The sequence below is a fragment of the Lissotriton helveticus genome, chromosome 11, assembly GCF_964261635.1.
Source record: "Lissotriton helveticus chromosome 11, aLisHel1.1, whole genome shotgun sequence".
Lineage (NCBI taxonomy): Eukaryota > Metazoa > Chordata > Amphibia > Caudata > Salamandridae > Lissotriton > Lissotriton helveticus.
This window is the reverse complement of record NC_136072.1, coordinates 309502300-309522059: the sequence shown is the minus strand read 5'-3', so window position 1 is coordinate 309522059 and position 19760 is coordinate 309502300. Positions and strand designations below refer to the sequence as shown.

At 49.3% G+C, this 19760-nt stretch overlaps 1 protein-coding gene across 2 annotated transcripts in view; it reads right to left on the bottom strand.

The window, feature by feature from the left end:
• Positions 1–19760, bottom strand: part of YEATS2 (YEATS domain containing 2) — a 1326518-nt gene that overhangs the window by 160295 nt on the left and 1146463 nt on the right. For both annotated transcript variants that reach the window (XM_078665556.1, XM_078665557.1), the window contains exon 28: positions 3930–4004. In XM_078665556.1, the coding sequence (XP_078521682.1) occupies positions 3930–4004 (75 nt within the window). The remainder of the gene's footprint in view (positions 1–3929; positions 4005–19760) is intronic.

Genomic DNA, 19760 nt, shown 5'->3' with positions numbered 1-19760 from the left:
TCGTGATCCACCGAGCACCGACGGCTGAGTTCGTCCGCCCTGGCGTTCAGAGAACCTGCCAGGTGTTGAACCGTCAGAGTCACGCCCTGACGTTCCAGCCATTGCCAGAGACGCAGAGCCTCCTGGCAAAGGGTCCACGACCCCACTCCGCCTTGTTTGTTGCAGTACCACATGGCGGTGGTGTTGTCTTTGAACACCTGCACTACACTCCCGTTGACAAAGGGGAGGAATGCCTTCAGTGCTAGGCGAATCGCCCGCAGCTCCAACAGGTTGATATGGAGCCGGGACTCCGCCGGAGACCAGATGCCTCTGATCTCCGCCTCTCCCAAGTGGCCACCCCAGCCCTGGAGGGACGCGTCCGTCACAACTACGTGCTCCGGTTGGGGAAGGGAGAGGGATCTGCCTCTGACCCAATCGCGGTCCGTAAGCCACCACTGCAACCGTCTCGCAGTGCCCTCCGAGACCAGGACATGGTCGGATAGGTTGCCCTGATGCTGGGCCCACTGAAACTTCAGGCCCCACTGCAGAGCCCGCATCCGCCACCTGGCGTGATGCACCAGTAGGATGCAGGAGGCCATCAGCCCCAGAAGCCGCAGCGTCAACCTGACCGAAACCCGGGATAACGGCTGAAAGATGGGAATCAGAGCCTGAATATCCCGGACCCGCCGTTCCGGAGGATAAACCCGAAACTGCGCCGAGTCGAGAACCGCTCCGATGAAAAGGAGCTTTTGAGAGGGACACAGGTGTGATTTCGGCACATTGATGGAAAACCCCAGCTCGTGCAGGAGGTCTGCCGTCATCTAAAGGTGGTGGACGACTGTTTGGGGCGAGCCCGCCTTCAACAACCAGTCGTCGAGGTAGGGGAAGACTGAAACCCCTAACCGGCGCAGATGAGCTGCGACCACCGCCATCACTTTCGTGAACACCCGTGGGGCGCTGGTAAGGCCGAATGGGAGCACGACAAACTGAAAGTGCTCCTGGCCTACCGTGAACCGCAGGTAACGCCGGTGGGCCGGCAGGACGGGGATGTGAAAATACGCATCCTGCAAGTCCAACGCTACCATCCAGTCTTGTGGGTCTAGAGCAGCCAAGACCTGAGCCAAAGTCAACATCTTGAACTTCTCCTTTCGGAGGAAGCCGTTGACGTTCCTTAGGTCCAAGATAGGACGGAAGCCTCCTTTGTCCTTCTTGGGCACCAGAAAGTAGTGGGAGTAGCAACCACACCCTACTTCTGGCCCAGGAACGCGCTCGATGGCCCCCTTGGCCAAGAGGGCCGTAACTTCCTCCTGCAGAAGTGTCAAGTGGTCCCCCGACACACGGTGGTTCTGCGGTGGCATGGCTGGAGGAGTGGACTCGAAGGGGAGGGAGTAGCCCCTTCGGACGAGCTGCAGCACCCACCTGTCCGATGTAATCGCGCGCCAGCGGGAGTGGTGATGGCGAACCCTGCCACCCACTGGCGTCACGTGAGCCCGAAAGCTCGGACTAGGAAGATTTGGAGGCTGCAGCGGGGGGAGGTGTGGACTGACCTCGCCGCTGCCCTCTACCGCCACCACGGCGGAATCCACGGCCGCCACCGCGCTGGGGAGCGTTCTGCGGCGCGTGGCTGGCAGCACGTGTGGGACCGCCCCTTCCTTGGCCACGAAAGGGGCGAAACGAACCCGTCTGCTGGCGCTGGGTCGAAAGACCCAAGGACTTGGCCGTGACCCTGGAGTCCTTGAAGCGCTCAAGCGCGTTGTCCGCCTTGTCACCGAACAGGCGACTGCCATCAAATGGCATGTCCATGAGGGCATTCTGGACGTCCGGCGAGAAGTTGGCAGATCTCAGCCAAGCATGGCGACGAATCGCCACCGTCGTGGACATAGCCCGTCCCAGCGAGTCGGTTGTGTCAAGACCACACCTGATCGAGTACCTCGCCGCGTCCCGGCCTTCAACCAAGGCCTGGTTGAGCTTGTCCCGCACTTCCTGCGGGCATTGCGGCAAACACTCCGCGACCGTATCCCACAGGGAGTGGGTGTAGCGGCCCAAGAGGCACGCGGTATTACAAGACCGCAGTCCAGCGCTCAAAGAGGAAAAGACCTTTTTGCCAAATTGGTCATACCGCTTCGATTCCCGATCGGGCGGGGCCGACGGGAATGCGGACTGTGAAGTGGAGGCCTGGATCACCAGACTCTCCGGGGAGGGATGGGTGGAGAGGAAGGCAGGGTCGTCCGAGCACGGACGGTGACGCCTGGCAACGTTCCGGTCAACCGGTGCACCGGAAGCGGGCCTGGACCAGGTGCCCAAAAGGACATCCGTCAGGGCCTCATTAAACGGCAGCAGAGGCTGCTGAGGGCATGACTGCGGTTTAAACACTTCGGTCAGAATGTTAGGTTTGACCTTAGCGACGGGGAGCTCAAGGCGCAAGGCCTTGGCAGCCCTCATCAGGACCACCGAATAGGCAGCCCCCGCCTCTGACGCCACAGGGGAAGGCGAGACAAACCCAGGGTTGGGCGACTCGTCCAGACCACTGGCATCACCCAAGTCACCTACCCAGTCCACGTCATACTGGCAGGCACGGGATAAAGGGTCTTCAGACCCCTCCCAACCCTCTCCATACTCGTCCTCATCGCCGTAGTCTGGGTCGACGACATGGACTGGCTCCTCGGAGCCAACGGGCTCCAACAGCGCCGGACTCGGCGTCGGACGATGCCGGTCCGACTCCGCGTCAGGAGTCAGAGAGGGAATGGGGGTGGCGCCGCGCAGCGCCGGCGCCCCGACGCCGGCCGGAATCGACGGCGGAGCCACGGCGTCGCGCGGAGGCGGCACCACGGGTTGGCCCAATGGAATCGGCGCCGGAGAGGCCGGTAGACCAGCCGGCGACGAACCTGAGGGACCCAGCGGCGCCGGGGCCGGAGCCGCCGGCGGCGTCGGGGCAGGAGCACCCGAACCGCTCGGGCCCCCAGACGGGACCGACGGGCCCGCAGGCGCCGTAGGCCCCGCCGGAGGAGACCTCGCCCTCATAGCCATGACGAACGCCTCAATCTCCTCGCGCGACGCGCCTTCCCCAGGGACCGACGGGTATGGGGCAGATGGCGTCGGCGACCCACGCGGGGCCGCGGGGGTGGGGCCACCCGAACCCCCGGCCGCATCACGCGGGAGTCGGGGGTACGATGACGACGCCCCGACTTCTTGCGCTTACCTGATGAACCGGAGGAATGGTGGCGACTCCCGGAGCGCTCATGGCGGCTCCGCGATCGCTCCCTCGACCGCTCCCTCGACCTCCGACCGGACCGGGACCGCTCTCGACGCGGGGCCGACACTCGGAGCTCGAGCAGCTTGCGGGACCGCTCCCGTCTAGCTTTACCAGTCAAGGCCCGGCAGTCGACGCAGGACTCCACGTCGTGGTCCGCGCCCAGACACCGGAGGCAGAGTCGATGGTGGTCGGTGACCGACATCAGGCAGTCGCACTCGTCGCAACTCTTGAAACCGGGCATCCTACCGGCACCGTAGAAGAATAAGGAATTATCAAAAACTTGGTCAAAAGACCGGAGTACTGCTCTTCGGATCTGCGCTAACTGGCGCGGAAAAAAGAAGAACTGACGTCAGCGCGCGGAGGCGGCGTCTATATACTCCAGCGACGTCATCACGGCGCACGACGCCGACGACGGACACGGAGCCGCAGGGGACGTCTGCAGACGACGCCTACCGACGCGCAGGGGTACTGCTACGCAAAAGTTTCCGGATCCAGACTGACGCCTGGGGATATTCTAAGGTAAGGAATCTAATACTAACCTGTTTCTTTCAGATTAGTTACTTATTTCGATCGCATTTATGAAACATTGAAAACCTTGGGTTAACATGTAAATATAATTTAAGCCTAGTTTTGGAATCAGCTTTTTTTACTTCCAATACCAAAAACCCAATTTAAATAAACATGAGATAATTCCTACCTTTACAATCATGTCTTCAACAGCACACGCATAAACATTTTTCTCCACTTCAACAGGCTGGAAAGAAACTCCTATCTATAAAACAGAAAAGGTCAGCAGATTGATTTATTGGAATAGCACATTTGTGATAGAAAGTCTTATAAATAAAAATTCAAACAGAAAAAGACATGCAAAGAACAAAAATGAAAAAATCCTAATATAAGCTAAGTAGAGCAATGAAATTAAAAAAAGGAAAAAAATAATGACCAGTAATAAACGTTTTCTCCTGACGATTGCTGTCGATCCAATCCAAACAAAGTTACTTACCTTGGGTAACACTCTTTCTGGTGGGTACTGTATCTTACCACAGATTCCTTGCTTTGGAAAACTCCCCAGGGGCTAGACTAGATCAGGAGACTTCTTTTCAGCAGTGCTCCCACATACTGCTTGATGGCCCCCCTGTGGCTTGGTGTTCCCTCCGTACCACACTGGAAGTGATAGAGAGGAGCCACACATGTAAAGGCTAGAAGAGCGTGCTGACGAGGGTTTCATTTTCTTTCTCATTTTACGCCCTCAGACGCAGAGGATGGACTTATGTTGGTATCAGTATACTGAATACTAACTTTGGACCTTTTCAGAGGTTAAAAAGAAGTCCCACCACAGAACGGGAAGGGGTACAGCAGTGAGGTATCTGTGGTTAGACAGAGTATCTACCAGAAAGAGCGTTATCAAAGGTAAGTTCGTCTTCAAAGGGATACTTCTAACCCTACACTGCTCGCAGAACTATTTCACAAAGCGTACTCCCAATATACTTTTAAAGCTCAGGAACAGGGGAGATAGATAACACATGAAGCTCCACAAAAAAGATACATGCTAACCTATTCAATATGTACACAGAATAAATCTTCAATTACTTTCCCACCAATTACTAAAATAAAACTTTTAAATTTATTAACTACGATTATTTATGAAACATTCATATTAATAATTTAGGAAAGCTCATTGATCTATACATCCAGCATTCCTCCCTCCCACTGCGAATGTCTTCTCAGTACCACAGAAAGGAGGCCCCTCTTCAGTCTTTCATCACTGTGGGTCTCCCTTCTCTGCTGCTAAGAAGACCTCGGTGTGAGGGAGGAGTGTCTTGAGAATGTGTGATTGTGCATGCTTGGTATGAATGTGAGAACTGATTGGGGTTTGTTTTATGTTTAATTTTAATTTCATTTTGCGATGATGAAATGTGTTTTTAATGTATTTTTGGAAAAAATAGAATATGCAATTATATAGCGCATGGCTACCCAAGGGCATCCCAGCGCTGCATGTGACACCATTCTGTCCCCACTAATTACGGAAAGAGGAAAGTCTTCAACTGCTTCCTGAATCTACAATGATCGGGTTCAAGACGAATGAAATCTGGGAGCTGATTCCAAAATTTAGCTGCATTATAGGAAAACAGCCGACCTCCAGACCGGGCACCTGCTGCTGGATGTATAGATCAATAAGGGTTCTTAAATGATTAATATGAATGTTTCATAAATATTCATAGTTAATGAAAACAATTTTTTTTAAAGAAGTTGGTGGGTTAGTAATAACTGAAGATTTATTCTTTGTAAAACTTAAATAGGTTAGCAGGTATCATTTTTGTGAAATGTTATTTGCCAAAGTAGTACATCCCAAAGATGAGGGACTGTAGAGAGGACACGGACCAAAAAGTCCAGTGAACAGAGAACAAAAAGGCCCTTCTCCCGAGACATAGCTGTTAAGGCAGTAGTACTTTGTAATCGTATGCACAGACAGCCAATCTGCCAGATGCCAATGGCTGGTACTTTGTGAACCCATGCAGTGGTAGCTGCCTTAGCACTAGTTGCAGGTGCCTGGCAGTAAAGATAACATCCATCTCTGTCGGTAGATCAAATGCAGTCAGTTCAGTAGCTCAATATTCACCCATGTAGGTGGAGATTGTGCATACTAAGACGACTTGGGCCTGGTCGTTCTTGATCTTTGTCTGGACTCGAGGTGGGGCGGGAAGGCAAACAGGATTTCCCACACTCTATTCTGGTCAGGATTTAACTCCTAACAAGCTTTCCTGCAGGAACTCCAACGTGCAAAACTTTAAACATTGTGGGTTCTCAACAGTGGTAAAAGATCTAGCCATGGTTCTCAGTACTGGTGGAAGATGCACCACCTCGGGATGTAGACACAGTTTGTGATCTTCCAGACGCTGCCTACACAGCTCATCTATTCTGGCATTCAGGTACCCTGCCAGGTGGATTGTGATCAGGGAAACGCCCGGGAGCACCAACCAACCCCAGAGATGCAGGGCCTCTTGGCACTGGACCCTAATCTGCCCTGCTTAGAGCATTACCAGATAGCAGTGGTGGTGTCTGTGAGAGCCTGTATCAGCATGCTCTTGCTGGATGGCAAGAAGGACTGCAGAGCCAAACAACTGGCCTGCCACTCCAACAAACTGTGGTGGAGCAGTGTTACTGTTGGAGATCCGAGTTCTCTGATCTCAGCTTCCCACAGATCATCTCCCTGCCCAGCAGAGACTCATCTGTCACCTCTGAATGGAGAAGGGAGAGGGGTCTGCAGCTGGACCAACTACATAGTGCAGCCACCACAGCAGATCGTGAACTGTCCCCTCCGAGATATGGATGCCACCAGTCAAATTTCCTTGACGCTGGGTCCATTGTAATTTCAGTTTCCATTGTAGAGCCCGCATGCGTCACCTGGCGTAGCTGGCAAGGAGAATGCAGGAGGCCAAGGAACCTCTGAGCTGCTCTCATTGCGTTCCATGTCTGAGGATGACACATCGGGATCACAGATTACATGTCCTTGACTCGTTGCAGTGGAGGCATGGTTCTGAACTGCACTGTCCAGGTTAGTGCCAATAAATGTAGGTCTCTGCAAAGGGCGTCAGGTGCAATTTTAGCTTGTTGACCGAGAGCCGTAGTGATGCCAGGAGGTTTGCTTTTGTCTGGAGGTGGTCTACAACTGACTGGCAAGCCCGCCTTTAAAAGGCAGGCATCTATGTAGGGGAAGACTGGTATCCCTGACCTCCGGAAGATGGGCAGCCACCACTGCCATTACCTTTGTAAACACCCGAACGGCGCTGGTGAGAGCAAAGGGGAGCAGAGCAAACTGAAAATGCTCCAGGCCTACCTTGCATCAGGACTGCAGGGACAGGTATAGGAAAAGATTAATCCTGCATGTCCAAGGATCACATCAGGTCACCCGTTCCAGGGCAGACAAGATCTGGTCCAGTGTGGGCATTTTGAATGTGTCCTTCCACATATAGGCATTCATAGCTGGCCTGAGACCACTGTTCTTCTTCAGAACAGGGAAATAGGGAGAGTAACAACCCTCTTCTCTTTCAAAGTCTGGTACCATCTGGTGTCGGAAGAGGCTTTTGCAACTTTTAAGGGATGCCTCCGAGATGTGGCCAGATGGATGAACGCCAATAAACTTAAGTTGAATGCTGAGAAGACTGAGGTTATCTTTTTTGGCAAGGGGCTGCCCCCCCCTGCTGAACTATGGTGGCCGGTAGAAATGGGAACACCTCCGTCACCGAGCCAGAGCGCGAAAAATTTAGGAGTCCGCTGGGACTCTCCTTTGCTTTCCATATTCAGCAGGTCGCTGGATGCTGTCTCAACAAGTTGAGAAACCTACGCAAGATCCTGAGACTTCTGCCAGTGCCGCAAAATGGTGGTCCATGCCACAATAACGTCGAGGCTGGACTACGCTAACGGACTCTATCTGGGCCTCCCCCGTTATCTAATCCAGCGCCTTCAGACGGTGCAGAATGCGGCTGCAAGACTGTTGAGGTGCATTCCTTTCAAACATTCTGTCTCTCCGCATCTACGAGCAATGCACTGGCTCCCAGTGGCCAGCCGGGTTAAGTTCAAAACCCTGACGCTGGCCTTTAGGTCCCTGTTTGGCACCTGCCCTAATTACCTGAAAGTTAGACTCCCCAGGTATCACCAGTCTCGGTCCCTCCGCTCCAACGGGCAGGTGAAGATTGTGGTCCCCCGAGTGCGAAGGGCTCGGTTGGGCGGAAGAACGTTCTCGGCCAATGTGGCGGGGCTATGGAACTCTCTTCCTTCCGCTCTCCAACAGGCCCCCTCTGAAGCCTGTTTTAAACGAGTGCTAAAAACCTGGCTTTTCACTGCACAACGCTAAGTTATGCCACACAACCTCTATGGCCTGTCTGTTCTTACAGCGCCGGGATACCTCCTTGTGAGGCAGCTGTTCGCGCTCTATAAAACTCTTTATTATTATTATTATTATTAGCACAATTGGAGAGCAACACTCACACCACTTGAAGTTGAATGGACAGATGATTGTCTGAAATTCCTATTATGTGGGGGGAATATTTGGCAGGACAAAAATAAAAGGCAGGGCATAGTCATGCTAAACAAATTCCAAGATCCATCAGTTGGACATGGTGGAGTACCACCCTGGGAGGAAATTATGGACTCAGCCCCCCATTGGATGGGCATGCAAATGATGTTTAGTGGCTGTAGCTGCAGAAGAGGAAAGGAGGACTGAGGCCGCCCTTGGCCCCTGTGCTGCCTGCCACTTTCACACCTACGTCCATGAAAGGACTGGGGTGACTGCTGTACTGGTTGGGAAGACCGTATCTGCCTATATGCCTGCCCTCTTGAATAGCCTCTGAACATTTTAAATTGGTGTTGAAACTGGCAGGAGTCAACAGACCCAAGGAATGTCTTGTAGCTCTACTTTCTTAAAATCGCTCCAATGTCCAGTTTGCCTTCTCATTGAAAAGGCATGACCCATCAAAAGGCACATCCACGAGGTAGGTCTATACATCACCGAAAAATTCTGTGGAACGCGTCCATACGGGTCAACAAAGTACAACATTAGTACCTCCTCACAATCCTTTTTGATTCCCTATCGGGTAAAGTGATAGGGAATGAGTTGGGATTTACTTTACTGGTAGAAGCCTACACAACCAGGCTCTCTGGAGTAGGATGTTTGGTTAGAAAATCAGGATCAACAAGGAGCCAGTCTGTGACACCTCGCTATTGATGGGTGTGCTGGAATAGGGCTTCAGTCAAGTAGTCAGAAGAACAAGTTACTTATTTTCCTTAATGCCCTTTTTGGTGGCTACTCTATCTAGCTGCAGATTCCTCACCTTGTGAATACCCCCTGACATCACCACTGGGTCTGGAGATTTTTTTCAGTACCACTCCTGCTTCATATGGCTTCAAATCAACTCCATCTTGTCCAGGAAGCAACGCTAGAGCCACATATTAGAGCCAAGTTCATAATGAAGTCAGTTAATTTCTTTCCGTACCTTTGGCCGTTGATCTGGATTTCGCTCCCAACACTTTTCTTGTATTTTGATGCATTTTCTTAAAAAAATATATCCTTTTGCTTGTTCCACAATGTGCAGTAGAACATGTCTCCTCCAAAGGATACAGGGTATAAACCATGTAGGGACAGCCATAAACAGAGCTGTGAGTGACTCCCACAAGTTATGTCTCTGGTGCCTTTGCTCCTCGCATGAGTCCAAGTCTTGCGGGGACTGCACCTGGATGAATCATAAGGCAATCTGGGACTGCAAAGCCAAGTTCTGTGTCATGGAACACAAGTGAAAAAGGCATAAGGGACACTGCTGGTTAAAGTCGAAGACATGACCCGTTCCCTAGGCCGTTCCCAAAACAATGTCTTCTCACACTCCAAGTTACTCGGTAAAAAGAGCACACGAAGTTGAAGCAGGATTAGTCCTCATTCCACCCCTCTCTATCAGAGAACTCACCGGGATATCAAGGTGCCTCTCTGTCCTGGTCTCCTACCAAGGAACTAATTCCACAGCTTATCCTGATGCCCCCGAGATTCCAAGTCCATTGGTGACGCAGCAGCAAGCAGATGGTTTCGAAGAGGGTTATTATCTTCAGCTCCCTTTGACACAACTTTATGCCCCAAGATCCAAGGAAGCCTCAAGGCGGGGAGTCCAGAGAGCCGCGCGACAAAATGGCCGCCACGGAGTGAGGCTTTGTAAGCCGGGTGCAAAAATTCAACCGAAATCAGTGCACTAGGAAAATTAATCATATAACTGCTTGCCGAATGAGCTCCCCACTGGGGCGTGACACTGTTGAGCGCATTTGAGGGAAATTGTGACTGCACCTGGAATGGATGCTGCAGCTGCAGTTAAGAGATACGGTGTATTTCGGGCCTATGCAGCCTAAGTTGCAGGCGCCCACTACGAGCCAGCATGCGAATCGGAAGAAAGACAGAGGCCGAGTTCATGCAGCTGGAAGCAGGCTACATTAAGGGTTGTGCCCAGCCTGACTGACACCGCAGGACAAGATCGGGGACGAGTGGAACCTCTCTGAACCCTCTGAATCAATCAATCAATCAACCTATATCACCCACGAGTATACCCTACCACACTTATGGTACCATCAGGATTCAAGCAAGCCAGGTTCTGAGCTGGGATGGTGCAGTGAGCTAAAAAACGGTGATGGATCAAGCCCTGATCTTTTGACATGGGTAGGAGTGTTCTGCTTAATTCAGATACTCTGTCCATCACCACCCCCTTTCATGAATTGTTTTGACCACCATAAGTGAGGTAGGGTATACTCAGATGTGAGTCCCTTGCTCACTGCACCATCAGGATTCAAGCAAGCCGGGCCGAAGACGGCTGCAATGCCAGAAACGGGTCCCCGGGAGCTTGTTTCCTTTCCAGTAAAGAATTGGCTTGGTAGTTTGGTCTACCCTGTTCCCATGATGCACTGGGCCAGGCTCAGAATAATTTGCATGTAGCCAGGTTCTGAGCTGGGATGGTGCAGTGAGCTAAAAAACGGTGATGGATCAAGCCCTGATCTTTTGACATGGGTAGGAGTGTTCTGGTTAATTCAGATACTGTGTCTATCACCACCCCCTTTCATGAATCGTTTTGGCCACCATAAGTGTGGTAGGGTATACTCAGATGTGAGTCCCTTGCTCACTGCACCATCAGGATTCAAGCAAGCCGGGCCGAAGACGGCTGCAATGCCAGAAACCGGTCCCCGGAAGCTTGTTTCCTTTCCAGTAAAGAATTGGCTTGGTAGTTTGGTCTGCCCTGTTCCCATGATGCACTGGGCCAGGCTCAGACTAATTTGCATGTAGCCAGGTTCTGAGCTGGGATGGTGCAGTGAGCTAAAAAAACGGTGATGGATCAAGCCCTGATCATTTGACATGGGTAGGAGTGTTCTGCTTAATTCAGATACTCTGTCCATCACCACCCCCCTTTCATGAATCGAATTGGAGGTTAACCTATTTTATTTTTAAAGTGTGCTACTGTTTTAACCAATCTCTTGTCATAAAATGGAACGCGGTTAGCAAATTGAACAAAGCCTGAGTGGTATAAAAAAAATTGTAATTTTTTTTTTAACTGCTCAGCCTTTCGACATGTGGTCAATGGTCCTTTTGTTAAAAGACGATATGGTCCCTAGGTTAGAGATTGCCATCAATGAAGCCGATTGGGTGGCTAATTTTTAAAGATCTATTCTGTCCCTGGATCGACATAATTGAGGATGGACTAGGTTATTGTTGAGGAATTACCAGGGCACTGTAGTTGCGTTGCTTTTTCATTAGAGAAGGTCAACAGGGCCCATACTAACAGGGGCGGGAAAGTGTAGAGACCCGGTGGTAACCCAATTTACCTTTTTATGGTTAATATACTGCTTTGGAGACCAAAATTGACTAAGGTGCCATAGGCCTGCTGTAGATCGGGCATTTTCAACTCATGGTTGGACTCTGATAATTCCCATTTATAGGAAGGGGACCGCTCAAAACTAGCATGTTACTGACCCAGTTCCCTATTTGAGTCTTTCGGGAATGTCACAGGTAGAATATCACAGGGTAGGCTCGAAGAACGGGTATAAAAAATGATACTCTGTCCAATCTACAATATAGCTCCTGTAGGGTGTTTGGCGATGATAGAACAGGGTCTTAACCCTGATAATTGGGAAGTACATTTAAATTAAAAAGGGCCACCTGTTTTTAGGCATTTGTTGAACTTTGGAGTGCTTTTCACTGTGTGGCACATGACAAATTGTGGAAGGAATTATCCGAGCTATGAGTCGACCGGCTGATAATTTCTTTCCTCAGGGAGATGTACATGGGAGCAAGGCTAAGGTACGTTATGGGCTTAGGGGCGAATGCACCGGCGAATTCGGCATAGAGAAAGGGGCTAGGCAGGGCTGCGTTCTTACGCCGTTCTTATTTACTCTTTACATTAACAGCTTAGGTTCCGTTTTGACTGAGTGGTGTGGGGACCTCCCTCGTATCATGCATCACCTGATCCCAGCCCTACTCTATGCCAATGACGTAGTGCTCATGTCTTGCATTCCCCTGGGTATGAAGCGGCTACTCACCTACTTCATTGGTTGTACACAAGATTTGGGTTAGAGTGTAAATTTGTGCAACACTTAAATTGCTGATTTTAAATGAAGTTTCACTGCACCTTTTCCTACCTAGGGGTCTTATTTGAGGTACATGGCTCATGGTAACAACCTACTGATTCTCATAAACTGTATTTTGTAAAAGCCTCAGAATATTTTGATAACCCTGATTCTTTACATCACATAAGCAGGAGGGAGGTAAAAAAGTGTTATATCTATCCGCTGAACTAGTTAAATCTAGCGTAATTAATAACGAAATGATGCTTAACCGACAGTATACAACCTTATCTTAAACATGTTTTTTTCAACAACCTGACAAGATTTAGATTTGGCATTTTCGACTGACTTGTAACTTTTCTTAAAATCAATGACTGGTCTGCTACCGTAGCCAAATGCCTGTGTGACAGCTTATCTGATCAATGCACGTTGCACATAATGTTCTTTTGTACATTTCATAAGATACCAATGAAATGTTTTATTTTGCCTAGTTTACGAGGCTATAAATTTAAGCAATGCTCCCCTGCTTGAATATTTTTGCAACAACTGAAACCAATTTGTTGTAATGTATCTAACTATCTATAGTCTGAAATTTATATCAGGAAAAAATTGGATTGGGTATATTAATCAGGCTATAGTTTGTGGCAGTGCTATTGTAATCCATCATGTGCAATATCGTTATACTCTAATTTCAATGCACTGTTACTGCATTTTATTGTTTGCTTTTATAATTTTAACCAATATCGACTAAAGCAATAATGACTATTAAACTTTTTTTTACAGCGATTAGATCATCAAATAATTATAATAAATCTATACAGATTACACACTGTAGAGATTCAAGATTTCGAGCCCGGCGTCTCATGTTTTGGGGATTAAACAACTGACAGCTATTCTCAATGGGAATATGATAACTGGCTATTGAAATCAAAGTGTTTGAGATTGCAGGGATTTTGATCTGATGATAACACTATGACCACTAGGATGCCACCATTCAGTAAGAAATTGGTATAAGCAGAATGCTGATAATTTAAGAAATCTAAAAAGTTTCCAATACATTCAACATGAGTTATTGGTCAATCAGATGAGCCAACTTGGTTAAAATAATGTTCCAAATATTAATTTGTTTTACAAAACTACTACTATTGCCAGCTGGCATATAGGGCAGCAACACAGGACCTCCACTTCTGTTTATCTTGAGCACGTTTCTGTATGGCGGCCCAGGTGTGGTTCAGAGTCTTCATTCTGTTTCCATAGATCGCCTCCAGTGTTCTTTGGCCTGCCCTTCTTATGTTTGCCTTTTGTTGTCTTGTAGCAAGCTGTTCTTGTGAGGGAGTCTTTTTCTCTTCTGATGGTATGTCTTAGCCATCTCCGTCTTCTCATAATAATAGTTTCCATGCTCTCCTGCTAGCATCTGGTGAGCAGTTCCTGGTTGGCGATGGTTCGCAGACAGTAAATGTGCAAAATTATTCTCAGGTAACTGGTGTGGAAGGCTGACAATTTGGTGATGTTGCTTTGTATCATCTGCCAGCATTATGAGTCACATAAGAATGTGGACAGAACACAACTCTGGTAAAGCCTTACCTTGGTGTTGGTGCTGTACTGAGATGACCTCCACACTTTGTTCAGTATCATGAAGGCATTTGTTGTAATCTCACTTGGTTCCTTCCGTTCCCCCCCTTCCCCTGCCCCCTATTGGTATTGCCCACTCAAGAATGCATGAACATTCCACAGCTGCCTTCAGCTGACTGGAACCCGTGATGGTGTTAAGATGCAATAAAGAAGACTCCTATTCAACTTCAGTGTACCTCGTTATTTTATTACACTGGCGACGAGGATGATTTGTACCTTTGAAATGTGTTTGAGCATTATAGGTTCAGGGTTGAGTGTTCCTGGCAAGGTTTAGGGGCAAGGGAGCGACCATTTCTTGTGAGGTACATCATTTGTTATAATATTGAAGTATAGTCATTGTTTTATTTTTCCAACAGCATGGCGAGCACAAGTATGTGTCAGCCACCACCATTTTTGAACGAGGTGGGGGAGCCACAGTTACCTTGGAAACAATGGTTGGGACTCCTAGAGTCTTATCTGATAGCCATTGGGGGCGTGACATTTTCTGCCTTAAGAAAACTGCACACCTTACTTCATAATTTAGGTGTGGAAGGGCGTAAGACTTATGATAACATATCTGCAGAGGCAGAGGAGGACAGTGATGACGATGAAAATGTTTATTTAGCAGCAGTTAACAGGCTGGAAAACCATTTTGGGAAGACCATTAACGTTGTTTTGGAGAGTCATACATTGTTCTCTAGGGTGCAAGGTAAAGGGGAAAAGGGGAAAACTTATATTGCAGCACTCAAAGGGTTAGCAAACACTTGTGAGTTTGATAATTTACAAGATTCCCTTATTAGAGATCAACTAGTTAGGTGCACTAATAACAACAAAATTCAAGAAAGACTGTTGGTTGCAAATCCAGATCTCAAGCAGGCTGTGGATATTGCTGTAGGAATCGAGCACACGGCAGATTGCATGGCAGCCATGAAGGGAGAAGGGCAGAAGAACACTGAGGTTAATGCCATAAACAAACAAGAAACTAACAGGGAAATTAAAGGGAAAAGTCAAGGGCTGGTTCCTCCTGGGACTAAACTTAAGTGTTTCAGATGTGGGAGCCCTAATCACTTGGCCAATCATGCAAGTTGCCCGGGTAGATCAGTCATGTGTCACAAGTGTGGCAAAAGGGGACACCTAGCTAGACTGTGCAGGGATTTTCAACCTAAATCAGTCCACTCAATTGAACAGGAGACTGACCAGGAGGTCAAAATAGTGTTCAAGGTTGATGATGAAGATGAAGCTGAGAAGTTTCCATCTTGCACTATTACTTTAGACCAGAGGGAGGTTACCGTTTTTGCCGATTCCTGTTCACCATATACATTAGTTGAAGAGGAGACATTTTCTAAAGTGTTTCCAACAGGACAGCATGACTTACAACCTGCAGACATACACCCAGGGGGGACAATAAGGACCCTATACCTTTGGTGGGAATGACAACGATGAGGATTGGGTTCAAAGGAAGGTGCACTGTGGGTACAATTTATATCACAAAGAAAGGCTCTTGACTGTTGGGATGGAGACACCAACGAGAGTTAGGCATCAAACTTGACCCCAACAGTCCTGACCAAGTACTCCTGGTGGATCAGTCTGTAGGGGGCGAGAATGTGTGTGAGGAGTTTCCCCAGGTGTTTACGGATAGATTGGGATTACTCAAGGGCTACCAGCATTCTATAAAACTTAAAGGGAAGGCTAAGCCTGTGGCTCATAGGGTAAGGCCTATTCCCCATTTGATGCAGGCTCCGCTACAAGCAGAGATAGACAGACTGTTAGCTAAAGGAGTTATTGAGCCCATAGAGAGCTCACAGTGGTTGGCCCCAATTGTCCTCACAACGAAGTCAACAGGAAAGGACATTAGGCTATGTGTGGACCTTAGAGACCTTAACAACAGCATATGGGTAGACACGAGGTCACCTTGATCAAAGGGGCTAGTTATTTCAGTGTCCTTGACCTTTCATCTGCCTACCACCAGGTAGAGTTACACCCCAATTCACGGCACTTAACCTCTTTCATCACCCCATTGGGAGCCTTCCAGTACATCCGTAAGCCTTTTGGTTTAGCCTCGGTTGCTGCTGCATTCCAGAGTATCATGCAACATGTGCTGGGGGCCTTCCTAAAACGTTGTGCTTCCAGGATGACATCCTCATCTATGGCAAGGATGTTGAGGAGCATGATTCCATTTTGAGGGGGGCGTTGACTAAACTAGAGGTTGCGGGGTTAACCCTAAAAAGAGAGAAGTGTCAAATTGGGGTGGGGTTAGTGGAATACCTGGGCCACACAATTTCAGAAGATGGTATTAAGCCCAAGTTAAACTTGGTTGAAGCTATTCAAGGTACTAAACCACCTACAAATGTTGATGAGTTAAAGTAATTTCTTGGGCTTTCAGAGTACTATGCCAAATTCGTGAGAAATTATGCCAGTATTGTTGAACCACTAAGAATGTTGGTGAAAGCAAGAACTCCGTTTACTTTGAATGAAAATTGTCAAGTGGCGTTCCCCACAGTGAAAGACAGCATTGCCTCAGCCCCATCTTTGGGGAGATTTGACCCGACCAAACCCACCATTCTATTTACCGATGCAAGTAACAAGGGAGTGGGGGCTAGCCTCGTACAGATGGATAAGAACAAAGAACAAGTAGTGGCTTTTGCGTCACGCGCTCTTAAAGGAGCAGAGGTTAACTACTCTGTAGTAGAAAAAGAGGCGCTAGCATGTACGTGGGCTATAAAGCATTTCCGTTTCTTCCTATGGGGCATTCCTTTCACTGTGCGGACCGACCACAAACCCCTCATGTATGCCTTCACTACGAAAGGATCGGAGAAAACCACGCCACGTATTTCAAGGTGGATTTTAGGTTTGGAGGGGTACAATTTCAGTGTGAAGTACATGCCAGGCTCACAAAATGTGGTTGCAGATTTCCTGTCCCGCTCACCAAACAGTGTTGATGAGAACGAAGAGGTAACAGAGGATGAGGAACGGGTGTTGAAACTCACTTGTTTGGGCAAAGAGGAGTGGGAACAAGGTTTGAACCAAGACAGATACTTGCAAGCACTCAAAGGCTATATAGTAAATAGATGGCCGGGTGAAAAGAACAAGGTGGTACCTGAATTGAGTGCATTCTGGGAGGTGAGGTTGGAACTTAACATTCATGATGGTGTGGTATTCAGAGGAGAAAAGGTGGTCCCACCTGATTCCTTAAGACAGCAAATTGTTGACCTGGCACATGGGGGACACTTGGGCCGTAGCTTAACTAAAAGTAAGATCAGGATGGACTACTGGTGTCCGGGGATGGATGCCATGGCAGAACTCGTTGTGACAGACTGCATGGAATGCTGCAAAGCTGATAAAACCCATCAAACCAGGAAACCTCCCCTGTCCCCGGTGTCTATACCAGAAAGGCCTTGGTCCAAACTAGCCCTGGACATAATTGGCCCACTAAATTTGAAAACCTTGAGGGAAAGATTTATGTTTGTTTTGGTGGACTACCACTCGAAGTGGGTGATTTACAAATGTGTCCACCAAATCGACACCAAAGCACTCGTAAGCTTCCTCAATGAAACCTTCTTCGATGAAGTCATCCCTGATATTCTAATTACTGATAACGGGGTGCAATTTACATCAGATGAAATGAAAGAGTTTCTTTCAGACATGGGTATCTTTAACCAAAAAACTGCTTTGTATTGTCCCCGTGCCAACGGGTTGGTGGAGCGCATGAACCGATTGGTAAAAGAGTGCATACAGCGTGCAGAAGTTTTAAACACCTGCTGCACAGGCCCTTCAAGAAACAATTTGGCTCACCGCACTACCCCAAACTTAGTCACGGGAGTGTCTCCTTTCACTTCACTGAAGGGGAGAGTTCCTAAAACCAGACTTTCTCCCCCAATTAAAAGACAGGCCAATTGTCTGGTAAACAGCGGATGTGGTTGGAGAACGCTTTAAAAGCCACCAAGAAAAGTATGAAGCAAGGTACAATGCGGATAAACATGTAAAAACTAGTCAAGTGAGAGAAGGGGATTTGGTTTGCATTGACCTTCCCAAGTCTAGACGAAGAGGTGCCAACAGATTCTCGGATCCCCTGCGGGTGACTAAAGTGGGTAAGAATGTGGTACAGGGGAGGAGCTTGGCGGGCATCCGTGATGGCCGCGTGAGCACATCGCTCTCCGGACCCCCGCCACTCCCGGCATGATATCCTGAACATATCCTGATTTCTCACAAGGATTAATGAAGAGGAACCTGGGCTGATCTTAATATTGTTTTCGGATTTTGAATTGGACCAGGGGCACCGAAGCTACATCGACTCAAACTTTCGGGGCCCGCCTTGGTGGCGCGCCCGGGTCTTGGTGAGGCTCTGTTGCCGTGTCTGAGTTGAACAACAGCGGCAGGGGGACTCGACTCATGGGTCCCCCTCTTAACTTTCGGTTTCGATTCTGACTCAGACTACGTCTTCCAACGGAGGTGTCTGGCCGGTGCTGAATCCAGCGGCGCGAGATTGCAGTTGCACCTTTTGTCTGCTTCGTGTCCTTCCGGGCCGGTTCACACCTCGACTTGCCCTCGCTGCTGACTTTTGGCTCCGGCGCCCTGTCTTCCTGCGGCCATTTTCACCAGGTCGCGTGGGTCCCTTGGGGACGCGGTCTCCGCTATGACTGGCAGAGGGGACCAAGAGCGGCGGAAGACCAAGACGCCCCTTCGCGGGGGCCCGGTCCAGTCTAATATCATGGACCGGTACACACAATCGAAGGTGTCCCCCAGTGCCGCCTTGCCTGGCCCGAGTGTAATGGGGCACCCTTTGGAGGCTTCGGCGGAGCCGTCCCTGCAGGACATCATGGGCGCCATCTCTGGCATGAGAGAAACCATCGGCCAACAGTATGAAGCTCTGGCCCACAAAATTGATACTGTGGCTATTGATGTGAACCTGATTCGAGCCGACTTATCTAAAACCAATGAGAAGGTGAAGTCATTGGACCTCAAGTCATCTAGCCTCACGGCCGACGTCTCGGAGATGCAGACGGAGATCGGCAACCTCAGAAAGGTGAACGATTTCATGACTCAGCGCTTGGAGGATTTTGAAAACAGGGCACGGCGTTGTAACGTGCGTGTGATTGGTGTCCCGGAAAATCCTGATCCGCATTCTGTTGATCTCCTGGTTGAGGACTTGATACAAAACTACCTTTCTCCATCCGGATTGAGCAAATTCTTTGCGGTGGAACGTGCCAATCGTGTTCCCGGTGGCCAGGGCAAGCCGGGCGCCCCGCCCAGGCCCATTGTCGCAAAACTTTTCTATTATAGGGACCGAGACGCTATCCTGCAGGCCTCGAGAGCTAAGGGCCCGGTAGCCTTCGAAAATGCCACGGTGAACTTCTATCCGGACTTCTCACAGCTTGTGCAGAGACGGCGAATGTGCTTCCGTGGAGTCAAGAAGCGTCTTCGGGACCTGGGTCTGCGATACGCCATGCTTTTTCCTACCAGGCTACGAGTGGAGTACAATGAACGGACCCTTTTCTTTGATCGACCTGATTCGGTAAATGACTGGCTGGACTCTCTGCCGGACCGGCCTAATTTGACTGATCCCACCGAGCACCCGGGTGGTGCCGAGGGTGGCGTGGAGAGCTGAACTTGTTATCTGGGCCCCTGTTTCCGTATCATGTAATTTCTTCCTGGGTTCTGTACTTGAGTGATCTGTTTTCTGTGTACTCTCTTCTCCCTTTATCTCTGTCGGGGTGGCGGGTGGGACAGGGCCTTTTCCTCCTCCGGGGTCTTTTTGTAGAATGGGGGTTTTTGGGCGACAGGCACACTGCATGTTGGGGTGGCTTTTTTGTCTACTGCAGGGGTGCAGGGTGGG